This window comes from Colletotrichum abscissum, assembly GCF_030869225.1.
Source record: "Colletotrichum abscissum strain IMI 504890 chromosome Unknown Scaffold_8.1, whole genome shotgun sequence".
Lineage (NCBI taxonomy): Eukaryota > Fungi > Ascomycota > Sordariomycetes > Glomerellales > Glomerellaceae > Colletotrichum > Colletotrichum abscissum.
In genome coordinates this window covers 1,195,237-1,215,943 of record NW_026850525.1, presented here as the reverse complement: position 1 = coordinate 1,215,943, position 20,707 = coordinate 1,195,237, and the positions used below count along the sequence as shown (strand labels likewise).

The 20,707-nt window shown below is 54.8% G+C and overlaps 9 protein-coding genes across 9 annotated transcripts; 6 read left to right on the top strand and 3 right to left on the bottom strand.

Moving 5' to 3' along the window:
- Positions 1 to 78: 78 nt before the first annotated feature.
- Positions 79 to 1,405, bottom strand: CABS01_04402 (dihydrouridine synthase; the record flags this gene model as incomplete). Its single annotated transcript, XM_060537773.1, has 2 exons — positions 79 to 1,184; positions 1,237 to 1,405. 2 exons carry the CDS (start codon positions 1,403 to 1,405, stop codon positions 79 to 81), a joined length of 1,275 nt encoding a protein of 424 aa, XP_060390618.1.
- A 1,432-nt stretch (positions 1,406 to 2,837) lies between these two features.
- CABS01_04401 (inorganic pyrophosphatase) lies at positions 2,838 to 4,500 on the top strand (the record flags this gene model as incomplete). The annotated part of the gene is made up of 5 exons (XM_060537772.1): positions 2,838 to 3,473; positions 3,596 to 3,715; positions 3,791 to 4,134; positions 4,194 to 4,277; positions 4,359 to 4,500. 5 exons carry the CDS (start codon positions 2,838 to 2,840, stop codon positions 4,498 to 4,500), a joined length of 1,326 nt encoding a protein of 441 aa, XP_060390617.1.
- Positions 4,501 to 4,983: 483 nt separating this feature from the next.
- On the bottom strand, positions 4,984 to 5,383 carry CABS01_04400 (39S ribosomal protein L53/MRP-L53; the record flags this gene model as incomplete). Its single annotated transcript, XM_060537771.1, has 2 exons — positions 4,984 to 5,096; positions 5,203 to 5,383. The coding sequence occupies 2 exons, from the start codon at positions 5,381 to 5,383 to the stop codon at positions 4,984 to 4,986; spliced, it is 294 nt and encodes a 97-aa protein (XP_060390616.1).
- Positions 5,384 to 5,929: 546 nt separating this feature from the next.
- Positions 5,930 to 7,263, top strand: CABS01_04399 (uncharacterized protein; the record flags this gene model as incomplete). The annotated part of the gene is made up of 2 exons (XM_060537770.1): positions 5,930 to 6,255; positions 6,351 to 7,263. The coding sequence occupies 2 exons, from the start codon at positions 5,930 to 5,932 to the stop codon at positions 7,261 to 7,263; spliced, it is 1,239 nt and encodes a 412-aa protein (XP_060390615.1).
- A 2,591-nt stretch (positions 7,264 to 9,854) lies between these two features.
- CABS01_04398 (uncharacterized protein) lies at positions 9,855 to 10,311 on the top strand (the record flags this gene model as incomplete). Its single annotated transcript, XM_060537769.1, has 2 exons — positions 9,855 to 10,078; positions 10,152 to 10,311. 2 exons carry the CDS (start codon positions 9,855 to 9,857, stop codon positions 10,309 to 10,311), a joined length of 384 nt encoding a protein of 127 aa, XP_060390614.1.
- A 351-nt stretch (positions 10,312 to 10,662) lies between these two features.
- On the top strand, positions 10,663 to 11,302 carry CABS01_04397 (uncharacterized protein; the record flags this gene model as incomplete). Its single annotated transcript, XM_060537768.1, has 2 exons — positions 10,663 to 10,830; positions 10,904 to 11,302. The coding sequence occupies 2 exons, from the start codon at positions 10,663 to 10,665 to the stop codon at positions 11,300 to 11,302; spliced, it is 567 nt and encodes a 188-aa protein (XP_060390613.1).
- A 489-nt stretch (positions 11,303 to 11,791) lies between these two features.
- Positions 11,792 to 12,971, bottom strand: CABS01_04396 (methylthioribulose-1-phosphate dehydratase; the record flags this gene model as incomplete). Its single annotated transcript, XM_060537767.1, has 3 exons — positions 11,792 to 11,885; positions 12,088 to 12,609; positions 12,820 to 12,971. The coding sequence occupies 3 exons, from the start codon at positions 12,969 to 12,971 to the stop codon at positions 11,792 to 11,794; spliced, it is 768 nt and encodes a 255-aa protein (XP_060390612.1).
- Positions 12,972 to 14,987: 2,016 nt separating this feature from the next.
- CABS01_04395 (calreticulin family protein) lies at positions 14,988 to 17,041 on the top strand (the record flags this gene model as incomplete). The annotated part of the gene is made up of 4 exons (XM_060537766.1): positions 14,988 to 15,134; positions 15,349 to 15,628; positions 15,697 to 16,481; positions 16,541 to 17,041. 4 exons carry the CDS (start codon positions 14,988 to 14,990, stop codon positions 17,039 to 17,041), a joined length of 1,713 nt encoding a protein of 570 aa, XP_060390611.1.
- A 935-nt stretch (positions 17,042 to 17,976) lies between these two features.
- Positions 17,977 to 19,775, top strand: CABS01_04394 (methylmalonate-semialdehyde dehydrogenase; the record flags this gene model as incomplete). The annotated part of the gene is made up of 2 exons (XM_060537765.1): positions 17,977 to 18,649; positions 18,721 to 19,775. 2 exons carry the CDS (start codon positions 17,977 to 17,979, stop codon positions 19,773 to 19,775), a joined length of 1,728 nt encoding a protein of 575 aa, XP_060390610.1.
- Between the last annotated feature and the right edge of the window lie 932 nt (positions 19,776 to 20,707).

Sequence of the window (20,707 nt, the reverse complement as noted above, 5' to 3'; positions counted from 1 at the left end):
GCTATGCTTTTTTTACCGATGGCCCCAAACTCCTATCTATGTAAATGAACCCGGTTGAGAAGTGCTATGTGATGTATCTCAAGTTTGTAAGGTAGCAGGAGCCGGCTGCGTTGGCTGTGTTTCCTTGGGCGCGCCGACACCCCTTTGAGACTTGTTTCGAGGGGCCTGCGCAGCCCGGCTCTCGACCATCTTGCCGCCGGCCGCCATGGCGGTTGAATTGGGCTTCTTTCCACCCTTGCCAGGCCCCTTTTCCGGGTCGACGCCTTTGTTCAGATCAGTCTGCTGAGCAAGCTCGATGAGATCCTCGAGCCCGAGTGCGCGGCAGATTTGGGTATAGCTCTTGCACTGATTCATCTTTTGATATGTCGCGCTCTTGCCCGGGACAATCTGACAGAGCAGGTATTTCGTGTTGCCGTACTTGTTGTCGACCTCGAGCGCGTACTTGACGTATGTTGCCGCCACTTCCTCCCAGGACGCCAGGCCTCCGTCTGCTTCCGTCCTGAAGCAGCTCGAGTTCGCCTCAGCTGCAGTAGCAATCATCGCGCCATCGACTCCAAACTCCTTGATCAGGTCGACTGCTTGGTCTCGGCTCTCGACGTCGCCGTTCATGATGCAAGCAACGCCCGCCTCGTGGCATACCTCCGCGACCATACGAAGCTGCTCGCGGATGGCACGCTCTCTAGGACGCATAGGTGTCGTGCGGCAGTGGATCGTGAGGCCAGTGATGCCCGTGGCGCAAAGCTTGCGCACAAGGGCTTCGGTCTGTTCGGGTGTGTCCAAGAGGCGAATCTTGACACTGATGCCAATCTCGAATTCTGGCATAATGTTCGCAACCAGGGCCTCCAAGATTGCGACAAGCTTGTCCGGAGTCTTTAGAAGAGCCGCGCCCATTCCACCGCTAATGCTGAACGGCTTCGGGCAACCTGCGTTCACGTCGATGCCGGCGACATCACCCGCCACGAGCCTAGCCGCCTGTACTGCCAAGTCTGGGTCTGCCGTCCCAATCTGGAAGATGAGCTTTCCAGCCTCCTTCTCCGGGTGTGTGCTGAAGATCATCGCCTCGGGCATGTGCTTTGGAGGGTTCTTGTGGCCGAACGAGGGGATCTTGGTGAAGTCTATCGTGTTGGTAACTGGGTTCACTGTGCGCGTCGTGCCGATCATGGCTTTGTCGACTGTCTCAGGGCCTGTTGAACCTGTCAGTGCGATTCTTCAATGTTCCCCATACTTGCGACTTACCCCAGACTAGGTCTGCGCCATAGTGTAAGGCCAAGAGGCGAGAGGGAAGTTCGCCAGAGCGGACCATGGGCGCAAGAACAAGCTTGCCCCTATAGTCCACACCCCGGCGAGGAATCGGGACTTTCTTGATTTCTGAACCCATTGTCTTGAGCAGCGTGCGAAGGGACATGGCCAGAGGGGAAATTCAAGCTACATGGTCTTGTACAAAAGAAATGGGAATGGTCGGCGCAATCCGATGGTTGACTCCTTCGGCGATGCCCTGACGGGCTAGAGTGCATTACGGAGAAAAGTGTCACGGTATCTTATCGATAAGCAAGTATCGGGGTGTGGCGTGCGAGTGAACAAGCAATGAGGATCACCAATCGAGGAAACTACCGACCAAAAGTTTTTGAGATGCCACGAATTCCATCTTTCTACCGAAAATCTGCCATCAAATATCAAATGTCCCTGATCACTATTTAATCTGATTGTGGGTCATTGGCTGTTTTATGTGCGTCTGCTTGAGTTACTTGAGAAAAGTACTTGACTGCTGGCAGTGCTCTTGACTATTCAGCTTGGCGTCGCTTAGCCGAATTGGATGCGAGATGGGCACTGCTTTTATATGTCAAGTGCCGCCCGCGACTTGAAATCGTTGCATCCAGTAAGCCATTTTGATAACTCGATGTTTGGATACTGGATTAGAGAAGTTGTTTTGCTTTGGGGGTTTCCCCAAATACCAGTGCAGTAGTGTTCTACCGAAGTTCTCATTATAATTTGTTGCTGGGGTTTTTGACCGTCTCACTTACAAAACCGAGGCAACAACCTTCCCACTTAATCATGAACAAATTCCCTCTTACAGTTAAGCCTTTCAAAGATTGTGTTCTAGAAGAAAACTCAACCAATATCAGCTATATGAGCACAAGTTGGTGCACTCTGGTAGGAAGACATTCGAGCCTTTTGTATGGGTAGCGCACACAAAAGACATAGGCACCTTGGGAGGCTGACATCACAATAAACTCAAATAGGCACTGCTTGAGAGCCTCGACCATGTCATGTACCTGAACAATTAATGGCATCGCCTTGGGTTGAGACTTAAGAGACATCTGGTAGAGACCTCGACACTATGGAGGGGTAACTGAGGGGCAAAGTTGCAGGGGTACATCAGCAAGCTCCAGCCACGGTGAGGCTAGTGAAGAATTTTCTGAAGGCTGCGTTGCGTTGTCGGCAGGTTGCTGTCGCGACAGAAGCAGACTGAACGATTCTCCCGGTTTCTTCCTTGCCCCGTCCTGACCAGAAGCAATTGCCTTTTGCCTAGCCTCTGCAGCCCCGATAGCCGCGAGTACCTCAAAGACCCATCCAGCATCCATCCTGTTCGAACGGCAGCAATCCAGCCACGGCTACAACTCTTAGCGTCTTGCGCAACACTCACCTCTTTTTGCCATTGAACCTCGGATGAGACCGAAATAGTCTTACCGCAATTGCTGAAGAGTCCTCTGTTGTGTGATATAACTCTAAACGCCACACGCCGAATTCCCCTTTGATCACCCTTTCTTCTACTCTCCTTTGACCGATTTCCCTCTGGCCCGGCCCCAAGGTCACTTTGTATACTACACTACCTACACATGCCGCTGCTACGAGGCATTAAGCTGCAGCTCCCGTCCCTTCGCAAGACAACTGTCAGCTCTGTCAGCTCATTCCCCCCCGTATCCGCACTGCCTCTGCCTTCCACCGCCTGTACTGGTACTGGCCGCCGCGCACTCAGTTTTCGCGTGCCTTCCGCCCGACCCAGCCCCGTTTCCACACTCACTCGTCGACCCCCGATACAGGCCCCGTCCCGGGCCAATCACTCTGCAACCCTGGCGGCACACACCAAGCTAACGTCCGGGTCTCCTACCCCTCCCCCTCCATCCCTCCTTGCATCATCCGCCAACGGCACCCCTCCTCGCCCGTCACAAACTGCTGGTGCCCCCGGTATTAAATCCAAAATTCCCTCCCAACGCACCGCGCAGATTGCCCGTCACTTCTCTACCATCTCAAAGGACTCTGACCCAAGTTTCCATCACCAATCGCCCGCAATGGCTTCCCCTTACTCCCTCCGCAAGGTTGGTGCTCCCAACACCCTCGAGCACCGTGTCTACATCGAGAAGGATGGCGTCCCCGTCTCCCCCTTCCACGACATTCCTCTGTACGCCAACCAGGAGCAGACCATCCTGAACATGGTTGTTGAGATCCCCCGCTGGACCAACGCCAAGCTCGAGGTAAGCATTCGTGTCCCCTTCTCTATTGTGCCGTGATCGCTACTGTTGCTCTGCCATGAGCATTGTGACACGAACACGAACGAAAACGGGCATGTGACGCTGACCGACAATTCCACCCGCAGATCTCCAAGGAGGAGCTCCTCAACCCCATCAAGCAGGACATCAAGAAGGGCAAGCTTCGCTACGTCCGCAACTGCTTCCCCCACAAGGGCTACCTCTGGAACTACGGTGCCTTCCCCCAGGTACGAAAGAAAAAAGGCCCCTGAAAAGATAACAGCTTGTGGTCGAGAAAAACAATATCTAACGCTGTGCTCCAGACCTGGGAGGACCCCAACGCCATCCACCCCGAGACCAAGGCCAAGGGTGACAACGACCCGCTCGATGTCTGCGAGATCGGTGAGCTTGTCGGCTACACCGGCCAGGTCAAGCAGGTCAAGGTCCTCGGTGTCATGGCCCTGCTCGACGAGGAGGAGACCGACTGGAAGGTCATCGTTATCGACGTGAACGACCCGCTCGCCCCCAAGCTCAACGACGTCGAGGACGTCGAGCGCCACCTGCCCGGCCTTCTCCGTGCCACCAACGAGTGGTTCCGCATCTACAAGATCCCCGACGGAAAGCCCGAGAACCAGTTCGCCTTCACCGGCGAGTGCAAGAACAAGAGGTTCGTCTTGAACAATTGATATACCTACCTATTATCCTTAAGCTAACCAAATGCCACAGCTACGCCATGGACGTCGTCCGTGAGTGCGCCGAGGCTTGGGAGAGACTCATCACCGGCAAGACCCAGGCCGGCAGCGTCTCCACGTAAGTTTTTTATCACGCAAGACCTTGGCACAGCAAGCCACGTTTTGTCTGAATACCCTTTACTGACAAGCATGTCTTTAGCGGCAACACCACCGTCCAGCAGTCCCCCGCTCTCATCAGCGCTGGCCAGCTTCCCCCTCTGCCCGCTCACGAGGAGCTCCCCGCCGCCAAGATCGACGCCTCCATCGACAAGTGGTTCTTCATCAGCGGTGCCTCCGCATAAGGGATTCCTCCTCCCTCTTGTGTTTTCTTGAATTGGTAGTACCGGCGGATTGCTTTAGCCAGACGAAAGCTCAGACCATATTTTTTGCGTCACTTTGTTAGTAGATGTAGTCGAAAACGGAGTCAGAGCTCGAGGGCCCGAAAGGCGTCAACTAGAATACCAAAAAAGTTAAAGTACCGTAAAATCTGTGCCATTGGAGCTGCTGTTTATGACCCAAGTCTTGAGCTTCTTGTGATGTCCATATTTTTCTATTCGTAGGAGTCGTTTTAGTCCCCTGAAGCACTTTTGTACAACAGCAGTTTGACAGCATCTGCCTCACTCGTCTAGTCTGTCTCCTACACACTGAGCCGCCTGACGTAGCCAATCGAGAGAGCCCTGAGGGATATCTATCGTTCCCAATTCCAACATGAAACGCCGGGTTATCGTTAAAAAGAACAAGATGCTATAATAGTACACGGATTCTTCCCTCTCTGGCCTTTACGTCTAGTCGGTCAAGTCGGCAGCCTTTTGCAGACCGCGAGAGTGTCTGTCCACCTCCTCAATCATGTTCTTGACGCCCATCTTTTCGCAGTCAATCGTAATCTCCTTGCCGTCCTCTATACACACGCAATACATTAGCCAAGGTTCACTCTTCACTACGATTGTTTTCTGGAGGATTGAGATAGGAAACGAGTAGGTGCAGACGGCAAGGGGGGAACGCACTGAACTTGACATAAAGCGAAGCGGGCTCCGTCGACGTCCGGGGCAGGAGGATAGTCTTGATCGTCGTGCCCGTAGAGCGCGCCGTGGGCGGGATGTTGGACATGAAGAGGCGCGCGGACTTGGCTGCGGGCGAGAAGGGGTTGAACTTTGTCGTGATCTCGGTCATGAATTTGGTAATCATCTTGGCGGTTCAGTTGTGTCTCGCAGGAGGTGTAGGTATGGCAGAATGTGAGACGTTTGGGCGGTATCGTATCGTTCAAAGCGGACTTGAGGGCGAGGTCGGACGAGAGGGGGGAATTGGTGATGGTGTAGTCAAGCGGGAGGTGGTTCAACTTCCGATTAGGTACTTCACAATGCGCTTCGAAGCTGTCGCCAAAAATTTGGGTCGCGTGGCTCGTGTCGGGACTCGGGAGGACGGGGGGAGGAGCTTGGACGCCGCCGCGTGTGGCTTGCCGCCTCCCCCGGTGGCCGGAGACCATGTGGCGCAGAAAGTTGCATATTGGTATAACGGGGGGCAATATCCCTCTGTACCACACATTTCGTCACCGCGAAAGGCCAGCTTTACGCCCCTACCTTGCATCGTCGCACCTTGACTTATAACACTCCCACCCGCTGCCCGAGAGCATTCCCACCCGACTTTTGCAAAAGACGAGTAAATGCGCACGCAGCGAACTAAACGAGCCAGATCACAAAGTCGAAAAAGGGAAAAGAGAAAGTAAAAGAAGCCATGTCCTTCGAAGGTCTGCAGGAGCGCCTGACGGCCCTGCAAGAGACCACGACCCAGCTCAAAGACCTCATCGACAGGCTTCAGAACCTCAAATTCCAGCCGGGATCGGTTCCGCTCGGCAGCGGCGCAGCAGCAGACGAGGAGAACAGCGCCAGCGCGGAGCTGAGCTCGGAAATCAGCCAGATCATCCGGGAAGAGGAGGACGAGCTGGAGCTTCTCGGGGAGGAGGTGGAAGATCTCAGGGACGGCAGGCCGGGGAGCGAGGTGGAGCACACAAAGACCCGTCTCAAGGATGGCGTGGAGAGGTTGAAGCAGGAGATCAAGAGGTGAGGATCCCCCTAGCTCTACCCTCGGTTGACAGTAATTGCAGGGGATTTCGAACGGGAGATCGAAGGTCACTAACACGCAACGTCACACATAGTTCACGAATCACTTTCCGCAAGGCACAACTCGCAGCTCGGCGCAACCTCTCCCAGGCCCAGCGCCTCGAGCGCGAACTCCTCATCCAATCCTACTCGCAGCCCGTCTCCGAAGCGTCCTCGCCGTCCCTCAGCGCGCAACAGAAGCCCGACGTCGTCCGCCACCGACAGGTCCACCAAACACACAACAACACGAGCTCCCTGACAGAAGAGGACAAGCAGACCGTCGGCGCCAGCGGCAACGTCACCAGCGCGTTGCGGCGCACGCACGACCTCATCGCGGCGGAGCTGGCCCGCAGCGAGTTCGCGCACCAGACGCTGACCGAGTCCTCGGCGGCGCTGGCGCAGCTCGACGACTCGTACGGCTCGCTCGACACGATGCTGGCGAGCTCCAAGGACCTGCTGGGCACACTGCTCCGCTCGAACAAGAGTGATACGTGGTACCTTCAGACGGCGCTCTACATGCTCATGGCGACGGGCGCGTGGCTTCTGTTCCGGAGGTTACTGTATGGGCCCATGTGGTGGCTCGTTTGGCTGCCGTTGCGCCTGGTGTATAACCTCACTGTCGGCGGCGGCGGAGCGGTGGTCAAGTACGCCGGGTCCAAAAGCCCCTCCGAGGCCGTGGTGGTCAACGAGGGCAAGATTGATGTCGAGGGTTTGCCGGATGAGTCGCTGCCTACCATTGAGGTCGGACGGGAGCCGCAGCGATCGGCGGTCGGTGGAGATCCCGAATCGCTGGTCGAGAAGGTGGGTAAGATTGTGGAGGAGATGCCGGCAGAGATCGGCGAGGAGACGGCTGTGGACGAAGCCGAGCCGCTAGAGGGTGAGGCCGTCGTTGACCAGGTGGCCGTTGATGAGCTGAAGCAAGGGGCGCAAGAAGCGCAAGAAGAGATTAGGCAGCGAGACGAGCTCTAAGTAAGGTAGTCAGGCGACCAAATGTCGAGGGGCTGCTCTTACGAAACGCCTAAGCGGTTTCGGTAAAAGAAGAAATATCATCACATGGACAATGATTTTGATCTCCGGCACTCGTACGTTTGACCCAGCTTGCGACTAAGTAGCTGTATTGCTGCGAGACATACGTCTAGCGGTGCCCCGTTGCAAGTTTCGGGAAGCGCCTCAGGCGCCGTTCCTTTGTTCATCATGTATGTGGCATTCCATCGTAACGGCCAGGCCGCGATGAGGAATTTAGCAATTATGATTTTCGCATACTGGCGCATCTCGAAACCTTACCCCGGCTCCAAAAATCGTCCCAAGAAGCACCCTTTAGAGCTTACTTCGAGAAGCGCCGTTCTAACTTCTAGAAAGGAGAAGTGACATGGAAAGCCGGGCGAGTAAGCAGCCAATAACATGCTGCGATCGTGAGGCAGGGATATGTCTTTTCTCTGCCACGTTCCCCAGTGCATTGAACTTGGGCGCCAGGGAGGAGCATAGAAAGGGCCGGAGCGGTCTAGTGTTCGGACGGGGGAGGACGGCATGACGTTGTGAAATTTCCGTTCTCTGGTATTGAGCAACAGGGAGCAAAGTCGGACATGCCGTGGGATTTGGTTTGGTGAGACCCATTACCATAGAATATTGCCATCGAAAATACGTATGCCGATGTTGTAGTAGTTATTCGAGGGTCCAGATATACGAGACAGCCCGTGGCAGGCTGCACACGACCCAAGACAACTAAAGGTGTAACGATGTCTTATTTGTTGCCAAATTCTCCGGCTTGATGCTGCAAACGGGAATCAGAAGAACTGAAATGGTGCATCGCCACAGGCGGAGGCTTGACGGCGCATCCTCTGGGCGGGCCATAACCCGTAACGCAAGTCCAACGGCTCCACGGCACGGCATTGGTGTGTTGGGAGGTGTCGTGTGGCACTGTCTGTGGGATGCAGATCAAAGATCGTTCATTGAGCGATGTGGTTGCTGGGCATCTCGTATTCATGCAGAATCCGCTTCATACGAAATCCAACGAGGCGAAATGTATTTCTGGGTTTATTGGTCCTATTCTCGATCTCACTGCAGCTGGCAACGACACTTGGGACTCTAGGAATGCATTGTGTGTGTGTCCCCCATCAGCCCTCACACGCCCGTGTAAGTGGTTGGCTTGACGGGTAACGGCATATGACGATGATCGGCTGTCGGTCGGGAATAGAGTAGACCCAAATGAATCCGGACGAACATGAGCTCGTTTGGACGGATATCCATCCCGTCCTGTAAAGAGCCGTCACTAGGAGGTGCTTCGAAACGAATCTAGGTCACAGGGGGGGAGTATTCTCAGTGGACTGATGGATCGTCATGACCCGTCACCGGTGTCGCTCCTAGGCCGATGGATGGGCAAAGTACCAAATGCTGTTGACTATTCACCATTTCACCGCAGTTGGCCGTCCCACCGTCGAGAAGAAAACTTGGCGGCAGGTTGAGACTCGCTCAAGTTCTGTGGTTCTGTCTCATCTAGTGCTCATCTTGGGTCCTTGGAATGGCCGTTCAGGTGCTAGTCGGCAGCGCATCTCAGCTTTCTCAGGTACCCGATGGAGCGCTTGCACAGTGGTATAGAGTGTGGCGCTCCAGCGCTTTGTCCGGTCGACAGGTCGACAGCGCTGGTCGTCTGGCCCCTGAGACAAGGGCATGTGCCCTCGGCCAATGGCACGGTGCCATTTGCCAGGAAACCCTGCATTACTCGAGGAGACGCGCCAGGGTCGTGTCACGCTGGTCGTTGAGCATTCGTCCGTGAAAATCGTCTGTTGTTTTATTTTCTTCTGCTTATGTTTCCTCTGTGCTTGACTGTCAACATCGTCTGAACGGGTTTCTTCTCTAATACCACGCAGGCACAGGTAAGCCTCTGCAGCTATATTGCCGTGGTTGCATCGATAGCGTGCTGTATGGGTACAGGGCTCAAATTGAGGCGTCAATGCCTCGAAGACCAAATTCAATGTGTCAAATGAGACCTTGTACCCGCGTGGTGGTGGTGGACGGAGGCTAAAGTCGTGGCGAGGTTCGATCGAGGGCCTCGACAAAACGCAGAGGGGAATACGAACAGACCACCAGACCAACGGCCCTCCACACTGATGTAATACCTCACTGGCCTTGGACCTGCCGGCAAGTCCTGATGGATGGAGACATTGCAAGGGACGAGACAGGTGACAATTGGCTCGCCGTTGCAAACAATGTGAGGAGATTCGAAGAGGCCCTGGCAATCCTGGCAGAGGGAGAGGGCAAAAAGTCAAAGTGCAATTTTAAAATTGGGATTAAACAGTTGGTCCGGGCCCACTTTGGCAGGCATGGTTGGTCTGCAAGACTGCAAGTGCTGCACCTCGTTTTTTCTGGGCCGGGAGTATTTTCTCGCTCTTGCTTTCGCTTTCGACGCGGACGGGAGGGAAGAAGGAAGTGGGTTCTCTCCTCCATGCCTCCTTCCTAGTGTATCCGTAAGTTCCTGCCTTACTTCGAAAAGGCTCAAAGTGCCTAACCTTAAGGCTATGTGCGGTACGTACCTGCCTTAGGTCACGTCCTGGCCTCAGTCCATGGCGCAGGTCCCAATCTTTCCCCAGACGCGGCGCGATCCAATTCGATCGTCAACCTCCATCCAACCTTGCTTTGGGCTCCCCTTTTTTCGCTTGTGTTTGGCTTTTGAGTCCTTCCGCCCACATCAACAACAAGGGACGGGGGCAACCGGCTATGAGTCGAGTCACAAGTCACAAGCTCAACCCGAAGGAGAATCAGGTCTTGTTGGCCGGCTTGGCTTCTAGTACGTGGTGCTGCTCCGTACCTAGTACTTACTTACTTTGCTCTCTTGGTCGTCGTCGCCTGCTAATACCTAGTGTACGCAGTAAAACTTTCCAGGTCCTCGTTGAGCCCACACCCTGTCTACCCACCCCAGAATCCGCCCTTGCAAGTTGCGTGCAGACACAAGCGTGTTCCCGGCCCATCGACACACGGAGAACATCGATGGGCCACACAACTTTGCAGCTGAAGAGGTGAAGGGGGTGGGTGGGCAGCGCAGGGAAGAGACCACACTACCAAGGCTAATCATAGCATGGCACCTGGGGGCGCGCCTTGGCTTGTCACCCCGAGCGGGAAAAGGTCGACATTGGATCCAGAGATGGATTTTCGCTCGGAACACTGCACACTATTAAACCCACCTCCAGTCCATCCACTCTGTTCCTGGTCTCCCTTCCTTTCCTCCCTCTCTCTCTAGCCTCTGCCATACACTCGTTGCTCGATCACCTGTTTCAAAACGCCTACATTCGCTGTTCTTGTTCGGATATCAACAACTTACACCATTCTTAATACACCTTTGTAACAGCACAAAACCAACTACTACCAGTCAAGATGCGTTTCACCTCCATCATCGTCACCGGCGCCTTCGCCGTCCTGGCCGCCGCCCAGTCTACCACTACCACCTCCGCTTCCGCTGCCTCCTCCGCCCAGGCTGTCATCGAGAAGTGCCTGTCTGGCTGCCCCGCCACCGACGTCAACTGCCAGGCCAAGTGTATCTCTGTACGTTTTGAGACCCAAAAATGGCGTCAAGCTGAAGGATTTTCAACAAAAGACTAACACATGGTGCTCACAGGTCCCCAACCCCAACGAGGACCAGGTCAACAAGACTACCGCCTGCGTCGCCAAGTGTGATCAGGGTGACGGGAGTGCTGCCGCCACGGATCGCTACGCTGCTTGTACGCAGAAATGCATCACTGAGAACTACTTCAGCAGCGGTGCTACCCCCGCTGCCACCGCTGGATCTGGATCCGGCTCTGGCTCAAGCGGTAGCGCGACAGCTGCCACTGCTACCGGTTCCGCCGCCACCGGCTCTGCCTCTGGCACTGCCACTCGCGCCTCCGGCTCATCTGCTGCCTCTGGCACCGGGGCTGCTTCCAGCTCATCTTCCACCGCCAACGCTGCTGCCCCCGCTCTGGTCGGCTCTGCTTCATTCGGTGTCGTTGGTCTTATTGGCGCCGCTCTCCTGATCTAAATACCCTTGCCATTCGGAGGATGAACATGAAAAGGAGGATGACAGGAAGAGTGGGACGAATGTATGGATTCACGGAGAGGGGTATATACCATTTGGGAGACGATTGCTATATATGTGGTCAATGATTTAATAGGCAGATTAAAGGATATGTGTTAATGTTACTAGCGGACACCAACGTCTGCCAAACGTCAATATCACAATGTCTTCCTCGTAGTTCGTGCGTGCTTGAAGGTGTTCGTGTTTTTGTGTGACATGCGGTCCATGTACTGAGTTGAACGCATATTCCAAGTGATAAGCGGATCTGAGGCGTTGCTCCTTGCAAGATTATCTTGGTTCGGTGCGCGATGCGATTTGCTTCTTGACGGGTGGCGGTTTGGTTTCAGACGTAAGTCATCCGTAAGTGACCCCTATCACGTTGTTCACTGCAGGGACGTCACAAGACCCTCGTCATTAGATCGATTTCTTCGACTTCTACTTCGTAATCTTCTTTCAGGATCGGGTAGGAACAGTCACTGGAATGTCGCTGATCCAGGGAATGCCCAACTGTTTCATCTCAACGGCCAATTGGAAGAGATAGTCCAAGCTACGTAACGGTCCTCGTTAGCATATTTCCACGCTCGCTCTGTGCGAGACAAACAATCGGTATGGGAGAAAATCAGGAACAAGGGATGAGGGAAGAGGAGGAATGTTTCCAAGATGGAAGAGCAGGATTCCGTCCCGATTTTCTGCAACGAGGAGAGAGACATGATAATCTCATTCTCACAGAGGAAGAGACTCAAACTCACCTCTCACACTGCGTCTTGGCCTTGTGGACGTTGTCGCCCCAAACATAGACGCCGTGCCTCCGCACCAGCACGGCGTATGTGTCGGGGTACTTGTCCATGGCCTCCTCGAGGAACTCTGTCAGGTCCTCCTCGTGGGCCGTGTTCTCGATAACGGGGATGCGGAGGGTGTCGTGGTACCCGAGATTGCCTTGTTTCTGGAACCCCTTTCCGAAGCCCTTGATCTGTTCGATGTTGTTGATCTCGAACAGCTTGTCGTTGCCGCCGGCGCGGCCTTGACCCTCGAGGATGAGGGTGACGAGGACGGCCCAGTGGGAGTGCGTGTGGATGCAGCAGCCGGCGCCGCGGCGGGTGAAGGCGGCGAGGAAGAGAGGGGTGCACTGGGAAGGCTTGTAGGAGGGCGGGGAGCGGAGGTAGACGCGGTTTTTGAGGGATGCTTCTTGGGCGGCGAGAGAGAGGACGTAGATGTCCTGAGGCTTCATGAGTTCTTTTTGGACGCCTGAGGGGGCGAGGTAGACGAGGTCGCTGGGAGGGTGTAAGTGAGAGTCATGATTTATGTGTTTTAGGTAGGTTTGTGTGTATGTGCACCAAGTGAGGTGAAGTTTGTGAGCAATGGGGTATGATGCGATGTTTGGCTTCTTGGTGTGTGAAACGAGGAAGCAAGTTGTGATTATCGAATGAGATATGGACAAATATATCCCATTTACAAGTAGGACTTGAGATGTATAAACTTACTCATTTCGAATGGAGCAGCCACCACCGGTACCAGTAACCCAGCCTAATGTCCAGAACTTTGCGCAAAGCGAAGGAATGAGATTCGCGGGGTGTTCCGGGTCGTTTGAGGTGACGAGCAGGTCGGGGTTCTCAATCTCAGTTGTGGACGCCATGGTGGACTGGCTTTTAAGGTGAGTTTCGCGGGGTAATTTGGGTAGCGAACGGGGGGTTCTCGAGTTGTGATACTCTGTTATGCTCGATTTGGCTCGGGCTAAAACTCGTAGATGGCAGTGAAAAATACGGAGATCCTAGTTTGGAGGTACAAAATTGTTTCTCGGGTATCCAGGAAAATCTGAGCTCACGGTTGCGATATATTAACTCAGTAAAACCGAGTTCTCCCAGTCACAAGAGTCGGGAAATTTTCTCACCAGCCACACGAGCTCATATGAGGCTGAGCGAGGCGAGAGGAGAGTTGAGCCAGTGGCAGTTGTCGCCTTCCCCACATGGCGAGCACGCAAAGGCACGGAACGCTCCTCCTCCACTCCAAAGAGTTGCGACTTAGGAGACAGTGACAGAGGCTCTTGCGATTGGTCAATCCTCGCCATCTCGCACCTCTCTCAACTCGGGTCCATCGGCAGCCCCAACTACAAATGGGCACCGGGTCATAGCTGGTAAATACGACGGCGGGATTGACAAAGTCTCATAGCACGGGTTCAGGCATTGGAAAAAGGGGACGGGTACCAGCAGGTGGTGCTAGAAGAGATGATGAGACAGACTGGTGAAGAATCGGCAGCTAGTCCGGTCGCTGGTTGAGGCTGATTAGGCGTCCTGCAGGTGATGCGACAAAAAAGAGGACACCTAGCCTTTTTTCGACGACGGTCGAACGCCCATGTTTCTATTTATCCCGTCGAGTGGGGAGCGCCCACCTTGACGCCCTTATTCAGGAGGAAGCTTTCGTGAGATATTAGGACAAATTAGAAGCCTGACTCCTGTCATATTAAATCCACAAACACGCCTGCCCGAAACGGATATCTTTTCGATCAATCGAGCCGGTGAACCCCAGCCGGGATCGTGTCGTGCGAGTGTCAATCAGGCGCTGGCTTAAATCGAGGCATATCTGTGCATTTTCGCAGTCTTGTCTGCTCAATGTGCACCCATATTACTACTCTGGTCGACTGTGTGTGATATTAGTAAAGCAGTGAATGGCAATGGCAGCTCCAACGGCGCGGCACTGATACAGTCCATCTCGAGACATTTCGGGATCAGCCGCCAACCTCAGATACTAGCCTCGATTGAATCGCAATACATCGCGGAGTGCATGCTTCTGAGAGCGATACACCAGTCGCTCTTCATCTTCCGCCAACTGGTGTAAAAAGGAGAGAATGGCAACCCAGCCAAGGGCGGAAGAGCTCAGTCCATCAACCAGGATCAGCAATCGAGAATTTGGAAGCTCGTCGAAGCACCATGAATATCCCCTCCTTCCCTTCACTGTTAGAACCAGTGGATCCCGTTCCGTCGCCAAGGGCCCCCGCACTTTCCTCACCTCACCGAGCCACAGTCCGCAGCCCGCATGTCATTGTCAGCAGAAGCAGCCCACTGAAAAAGGTACCGCAGCGGCTTTGCATTGGCTACACTGGGCTGCGGTGGGCAGCGGCGTGCTACCCCGACGACCCCTGAAGCTAGGTAGCGGATTGCATGCTACGGCAACTGCTCTCGCTGCTGGTACCCCCGAAAATTCTCCAATTTTCTGTCAATTTGATTGGCTCAGAACCTCTGCCTTGCCGAACCTTACCCCGACGGGCCACACCTTAGTGAGCTCTCCCCTACCTGGCCTTTTTTTCGGGTGCTCTCTGCTTTTGGTCGCTGAGGTTTGCTGGGGACCTTTTACCGCAAAAAAAGGACACGTTGAGCACAACCCGCTTGCGCGTGCCTGCCTCACAGACTGATAAATCCGTCGTCTTCCTCGCCCCATTCCTCCTTCCGAAACTCTTTTCCCTCTCCTTGGGAATTTCCTCCTCGAAAATACCAATCCTCTCCATCCACTGCGACCGGGAGCCCTTTCTACCCTCTTTGTCATTCAATTGACAATCTTTCCTTTACAACCCAACAGCTTTAACGCTACTTACCTCCCCCCCTCATCTACCTGAACCCGACTGAAGCCGAGACACCGATACCACATCTCGCCCAACATGAAGTTCAACGCTGCCGCGTTGTCCGCCGCGGCAATGTTCGCTGGCGTCTACGCCGACGATGCTCAGAAGGTCCTCAGTGAGGATAAGACCTCCACTGCTGCTGAGTCCTCTACCTCGGTCACTCCCCAGTTGTCCACCTTCACGGTAAGCTCTCCCCTTCTCCTCGCCAATGGCTTTCTTTGTTGTTCCGAGTGAAGCTTCCTCCCCCTCACTGTTCATTCGCTGCAATCTGATGCTTGACGCATGAGCTCAATGCACAATGGGAACGGGCTGGAATCATTCTTTGGAGCTTCTCCGCGCCTGCGCAATAGGCAACGAAATAAGCGATTATCTGACAATGGTTTTTTTTATTCTACAGCCTACTACCCTGAAGGCTCCTTTCTTGGAGCAGTTCACCGACGACTGGGAGAGCCGCTGGAGCCCTTCTCACGCCAAGAAGGACTCCAAGGATGACGAGGAATGGGCCTACGTTGGCGAGTGGTCCGTCGAGGAGCCTACCGTCTACAAGGGCATGGAGGGTGACAAGGGTCTTGTTGTCAAGAACCCCGCCGCTCACCACGCCATCTCGGCCAAGTTCCCTAAGAAGATTGACAACAAGGGCAAGACCCTCGTTGTTCAGTACGAAGTCAAGCTTCAGAGTAAGTTCCGCATCACTTCGCTCAAACTACATCCTCACAACAGAGTGCTAACAATCGTTCCCTCTCAGACGGTCTTGAGTGCGGTGGTGCTTACCTCAAGCTTCTCCGTGAGAACAAGGCTCTTCACTCTGAGGAGTTCTCGAACGCCACTCCCTATGTGATCATGTTCGGTCCCGATAAGTGCGGCCACACCAACAAGGTTCACTTCATCTTCAACCACAAGAACCCCAAGACTGGTGACTACGAGGAGAAGCACCTTACCTCTCCCCCCACCGCTCGCATTGTCAAGACCACCGAGCTCTACACTCTCATTGTCCACCCCAACAACACTTTCATCATCCAGCAGAACGGCGAGCAGGTCAAGACCGGCTCCCTTCTTGAGGACTTCTCCCCCTCCGTCAACCCTGAGAAGGAGATTGACGACGCCAAGGACTCCAAGCCTGAGGACTGGGTCGATGAGGCCCGCATCGCCGACCCCGAGGCCAAGAAGCCCGAGGACTGGGATGAGGACGCCCCCTACGAGATTGTCGATGAGGAAGCCACTAAGCCCGAGGACTGGCTCGAGGATGAGGCTCAGACCATCCCTGACCCTGAGGCCCAGAAGCCCGAGGACTGGGACGATGAGGAGGATGGTGACTGGGTCGCCCCTACTGTTCCCAACCCCAAGTGCACTGAGGCTTCTGGATGTGGCCCCTGGACCAAGCCCTTGAAGAAGAACCCTGATTACAAGGGCAAGTGGACCGCGCCGTACATTGACAACCCCGCCTACAAGGGCGTCTGGGCTCCTCGCAAGATTAAGAACCCCGACTACTTCGAGGACAAGACCCCCGCCAACTTTGAGCCCATGGGCGCTGTAAGTATCCCCGATAACGTACCGGTATGTCTTTCGCCTGCTAACAAACGAATCAACAGATTGGCTTCGAGATCTGGACCATGCAGAACGACATCCTCTTCGACAACATCTACATTGGCCACTCCGTTGAGGATGCTGCCAAGCTTGCCGAGGAGACCTTCAAGGAGAAGCACCCCATTGAGCAGCTCGCTGAGCTCGCCGACAAGCCCAAGGAAGCCGAGAAGCCCAAGTCCCCCAACGACCTCAAGTTCCTTGACGACCCCGTTCACTTCATCAAGGAGAAGCTTGACCTCTTCATCACCATTGCCCAGAAGGACCCCATCCAGGCCGTCAAGTTCGTTCCCGAGGTTGCTGGCGGTATCGGTGCTCTTCTCGTCACTCTGATTGCCATCATTGTCGGCATTGCCAGCTCTGGTGGTGCTCCCCCCGCTGCCCAGAAGGCCGCGGCTGATGTCAAGGACAAGGCGAAGGAGGTCAAGGACAAGGCCACCAAGGCTGTTGCCTCTGGCGCCGACGTCGCGAAGGACGCTACCAAGCGCAACACCCGCAGCTCGTCTTAGATGAGAACGGTTCTTGCGATTGAATTGTGAATTAGTTTGCTTTCTCTTTGATATCGTCGCCGGGAGAAGGCCAGAGGCCTAAAAGTATCGTGCTTTAACGTAAGCACAAGGGCGGTATCAGGAACCGAAGAGAATCATGGATGCTGCTTTTTTCAGTTTAACTCCCTCATTCTATGCCTGTTTTTGGTCATCGAGGGACAGACAGAGAGCATGGCGTAGGTGTATTCTAGCTACCAAAAAAAACAAAGGGATTGATTACAACATTACGTTCCGATTTCAGATGTGATGTGGAATGACATGTTAGAAGCGAAATGTAATTGTGTTCCAGGTCCATCCCGTCATCTCAAGATAAGGTCATCAGCTCCGCGGTCAAATGTGGCCCCCGGTCTCCCGCTATGAAGGTCTCAGATCCACCAGCCGCTTCTCCGCCGCATACGCAGTAGGGTGATACGCTGTTTACGCCGTTTACGCCGGCGAAGAGCGCCCACCTGACGCTTGTAGCACCAAAAAGCACGGTTCCCTCTCGGCATAAGGCGGCATTGGGGCCGGCTTCGGCTGGGAGGAGCCAACTGGGAGCTTGGGGGAAACTGGGCAGGGATTCTGGAATCAGTAGGAGCCATGGCAGCGTTATCTTACCCCACCCCAACCTTTCCCCACACTCTGGGAGCTCGCCGAGTTCCCTGGGACTTTATAAGGGACTACGATGTCGCTCAACTCCGGTGCCCGCGTCTCTTGTGAAAGAAGTGGCTGGCAATTGGCTTGAGACGAACGATCCCAAGACGACGGAGCGGCCAGTTTGTTGTTCTTGCAGTGTGTAGCACTATCTGTCTCTAGTTTACCCAATCGTTGGCTGTCGTCAGAGACCTCTCCTATACCCTTCTTCCTCTTCTTCCTTCTCCTCTCCCCTCTTCTCCCTTTTCCCTCTTTCTTTCACAATGCGTCGAGCATTCACTCGAAGCATTACTACCGGTGCTGGCCGAACCTCTAGAGCATCTCTCACCCGCTCGTCACTCCTCTTCTCAAAGCCTACCATCATGGCCTCCTCCGGCTCACCCACCTCCGCCGTCGCGGCGAGGAGGATACACGCCACGGCGAAGCACCTCAACGCCGCCCTGGACTCGACGGCCGAGTCCTACCCCAACACCCACGAGAAGATTGCCAAGCCAGAAGACACCCCCTTCTTCTTGGACAACAAGTTCATGACCTCGGCCGCGACCGACTTCATCGACCTCCACGACCCGGCCACCAACAACCTCGTCACCCGCGTGCCGCAGATGACCACCGAGGAGCTGCAGTCCGCTGTGGACTCGGCCGAGAAGGCCTTCCCCAAGTGGCGTGCCATGAGCGTCCTCGCCCGCCAGCAGATCATGTTCAAGTTCGTCGCCCTCATCCGCGAGAACTGGGACCGTCTGGCGGCGAGCATCACCCTCGAGCAGGGCAAGACGTTTGCCGACGCCAGGGGCGATGTTCTTCGTGGTCTGCAGGTTGCTGAGGCCGCCTGCGGTGCGCCTGAGCTCTTGAAGGGCGAGGTGTTGGAGGTGGCCAAGGACATGGAGACGAGAAGCTACCGTGAGCCATTGGGTGTTGTGTCTGCCATCTGCCCTTTCAGTAAGTGAACCCGACATGGTTTCTTTGGTGAAGCATCAAATAAAGTGAGAGGCGAAGCTAACAGGGTTTAGACTTCCCCGCCATGATTCCCCTTTGGTGCATCCCCATCGCGACCGTCACCGGCAACACCCTCATCCTGAAGCCCTCGGAGCGCGACCCCGGCGCGGCCATGATCCTCGCTGAGCTCGTCCAAAAGGCCGGCTTCCCCGAGGGCGTCGTTAACGTCGTCCACGGCGCCCACAAGACGGTGGACTTCATCCTCGAGGACCCCGTCATCAAGGCAGTCAGCTTCGTCGGAGGCAACAAGGCCGGCGAGTACATCTTCAACAAGGGCTCCGCCCACGGCAAGCGCGTCCAGGCCAACCTCGGCGCCAAGAACCACGCCGCCGTCCTGCCGGACTGCAACAAGAACCACTTCCTCAACAGCGTCGTCGGCGCAGCCTTTGGCGCCGCCGGTCAGCGCTGCATGGCCCTCAGTACCCTCGTCCTCGTCGGCGAGACAAAGGAGTGGCTCCCCGAGCTGGCCGAGCTGGCCAAGAAGCTCAAGGTTGACGGCGGCTTCGAGGCCGGTGCCGACCTCGGCCCCGTCATCTCCCCGCAGAGCAAGCAGCGCATCGAGAGCCTGATCCAGAGTGCCGAGGACGAGGGCGCCACCATCCTCCTCGACGGCCGCGGCTACAAGCCCGCAAAGTACCCCAACGGCAACTGGGTCGCGCCCACCATCATCACCAACGTGACGCCAGAGATGAAGTGCTACACGGAGGAGATCTTTGGCCCCGTCCTCGTCTGCCTCAACGTCGACACGCTTGACGAGGCCGTCGCGCTCATCAACAAGAACGAGTACGGTAACGGCACCGCCATCTTCACCCGCTCCGGCGCCACCGCCGAGGCCTTCCGCCGCAACATTGAGGCCGGCCAGGTCGGTATCAACGTGCCCATCCCCGTCCCTCTGCCCATGTTCTCCTTTACCGGCAACAAGAAGAGCGTTGCCGCGGGCGGCGCCAACACGTTTTACGGACGTCCCGGTATTTCCTTCTTGACGCAGCAGAAGACGGTCACGTCTTTCTGGGCGTCTGCCGATGCGATTTCGCAAAAGGCTGATGTCTCGATGCCTACACACTCATAAGTTCTGTGTGTTGAGGTGAGGAAGGGAGTGGTGGGTATGGTGCGTATGTAGGTACCTCGAGCCAGGCAGCGTAAAGTGGGTTGTGAAGGGAGATGTTGCTTGAGCACGTACCGGGATGATTGCTATGGTTTTATGATGGTTGAAAACGTCGGCATGGCAAAAAATGATGAGAACTGCAGAGACAGTTCGAGAAGAATAGCCACACCAAAAAAAGAAAAAGAATTAAACAAAATTTCAAACAAATACCATGGTTCGCATCCATATGTATGTCATGATCCTCGGCGAGACTAGAATATGTCGAGGCCGCCCTGTCAAGTGTTTCCCGCCTTGTAGTGCCTCACTTAAAAGACCTCGGTCATCATATCATGAAAGCGATTCCCTACTCTTGCCATATGCCAATATACCTTGACCTGCTGAGAACCCTTCTCACTGGTTTTGAAACATGGCGGCACCTCCCCAAACCCATATGTCGTGATCTATTCCCACCACTACAAACAAATTACGACCAAGAACAAGCCTCGTTCATCATGTTCCGCGAACCAAACTCTAGAATGTTTCACTTCCAATGTTCTTTAGCAATCCGTCACTTTTTCCTGGTGTATACTGTCACTGGAGACAATACCATGTGAACGACAAGCCCGTGCTCTTTGACTTGGGATTTTCGTAAAGGACGTTGAGGGTTTCATGATATCACAATGAGGCGTCTAGCGGTGTCACACAACGGAGTTAAGAAGAGGTGAGCTGGATAGACCGGAACAGAGTAGGTCTGCGTCTTTTTGAGTTTTCTTGGCTAAGCACTTGGATAGAAGTTATTCCTGATGGGTTCAAGTCATGAGCGTTTCTACCGGGACATCCGTTTGGAAGTGATCAATCTTGTTAAAGATTCTCTGTGCGAAAGAAGAGCATAGCACGCCGGGATATGGTACAGCCCT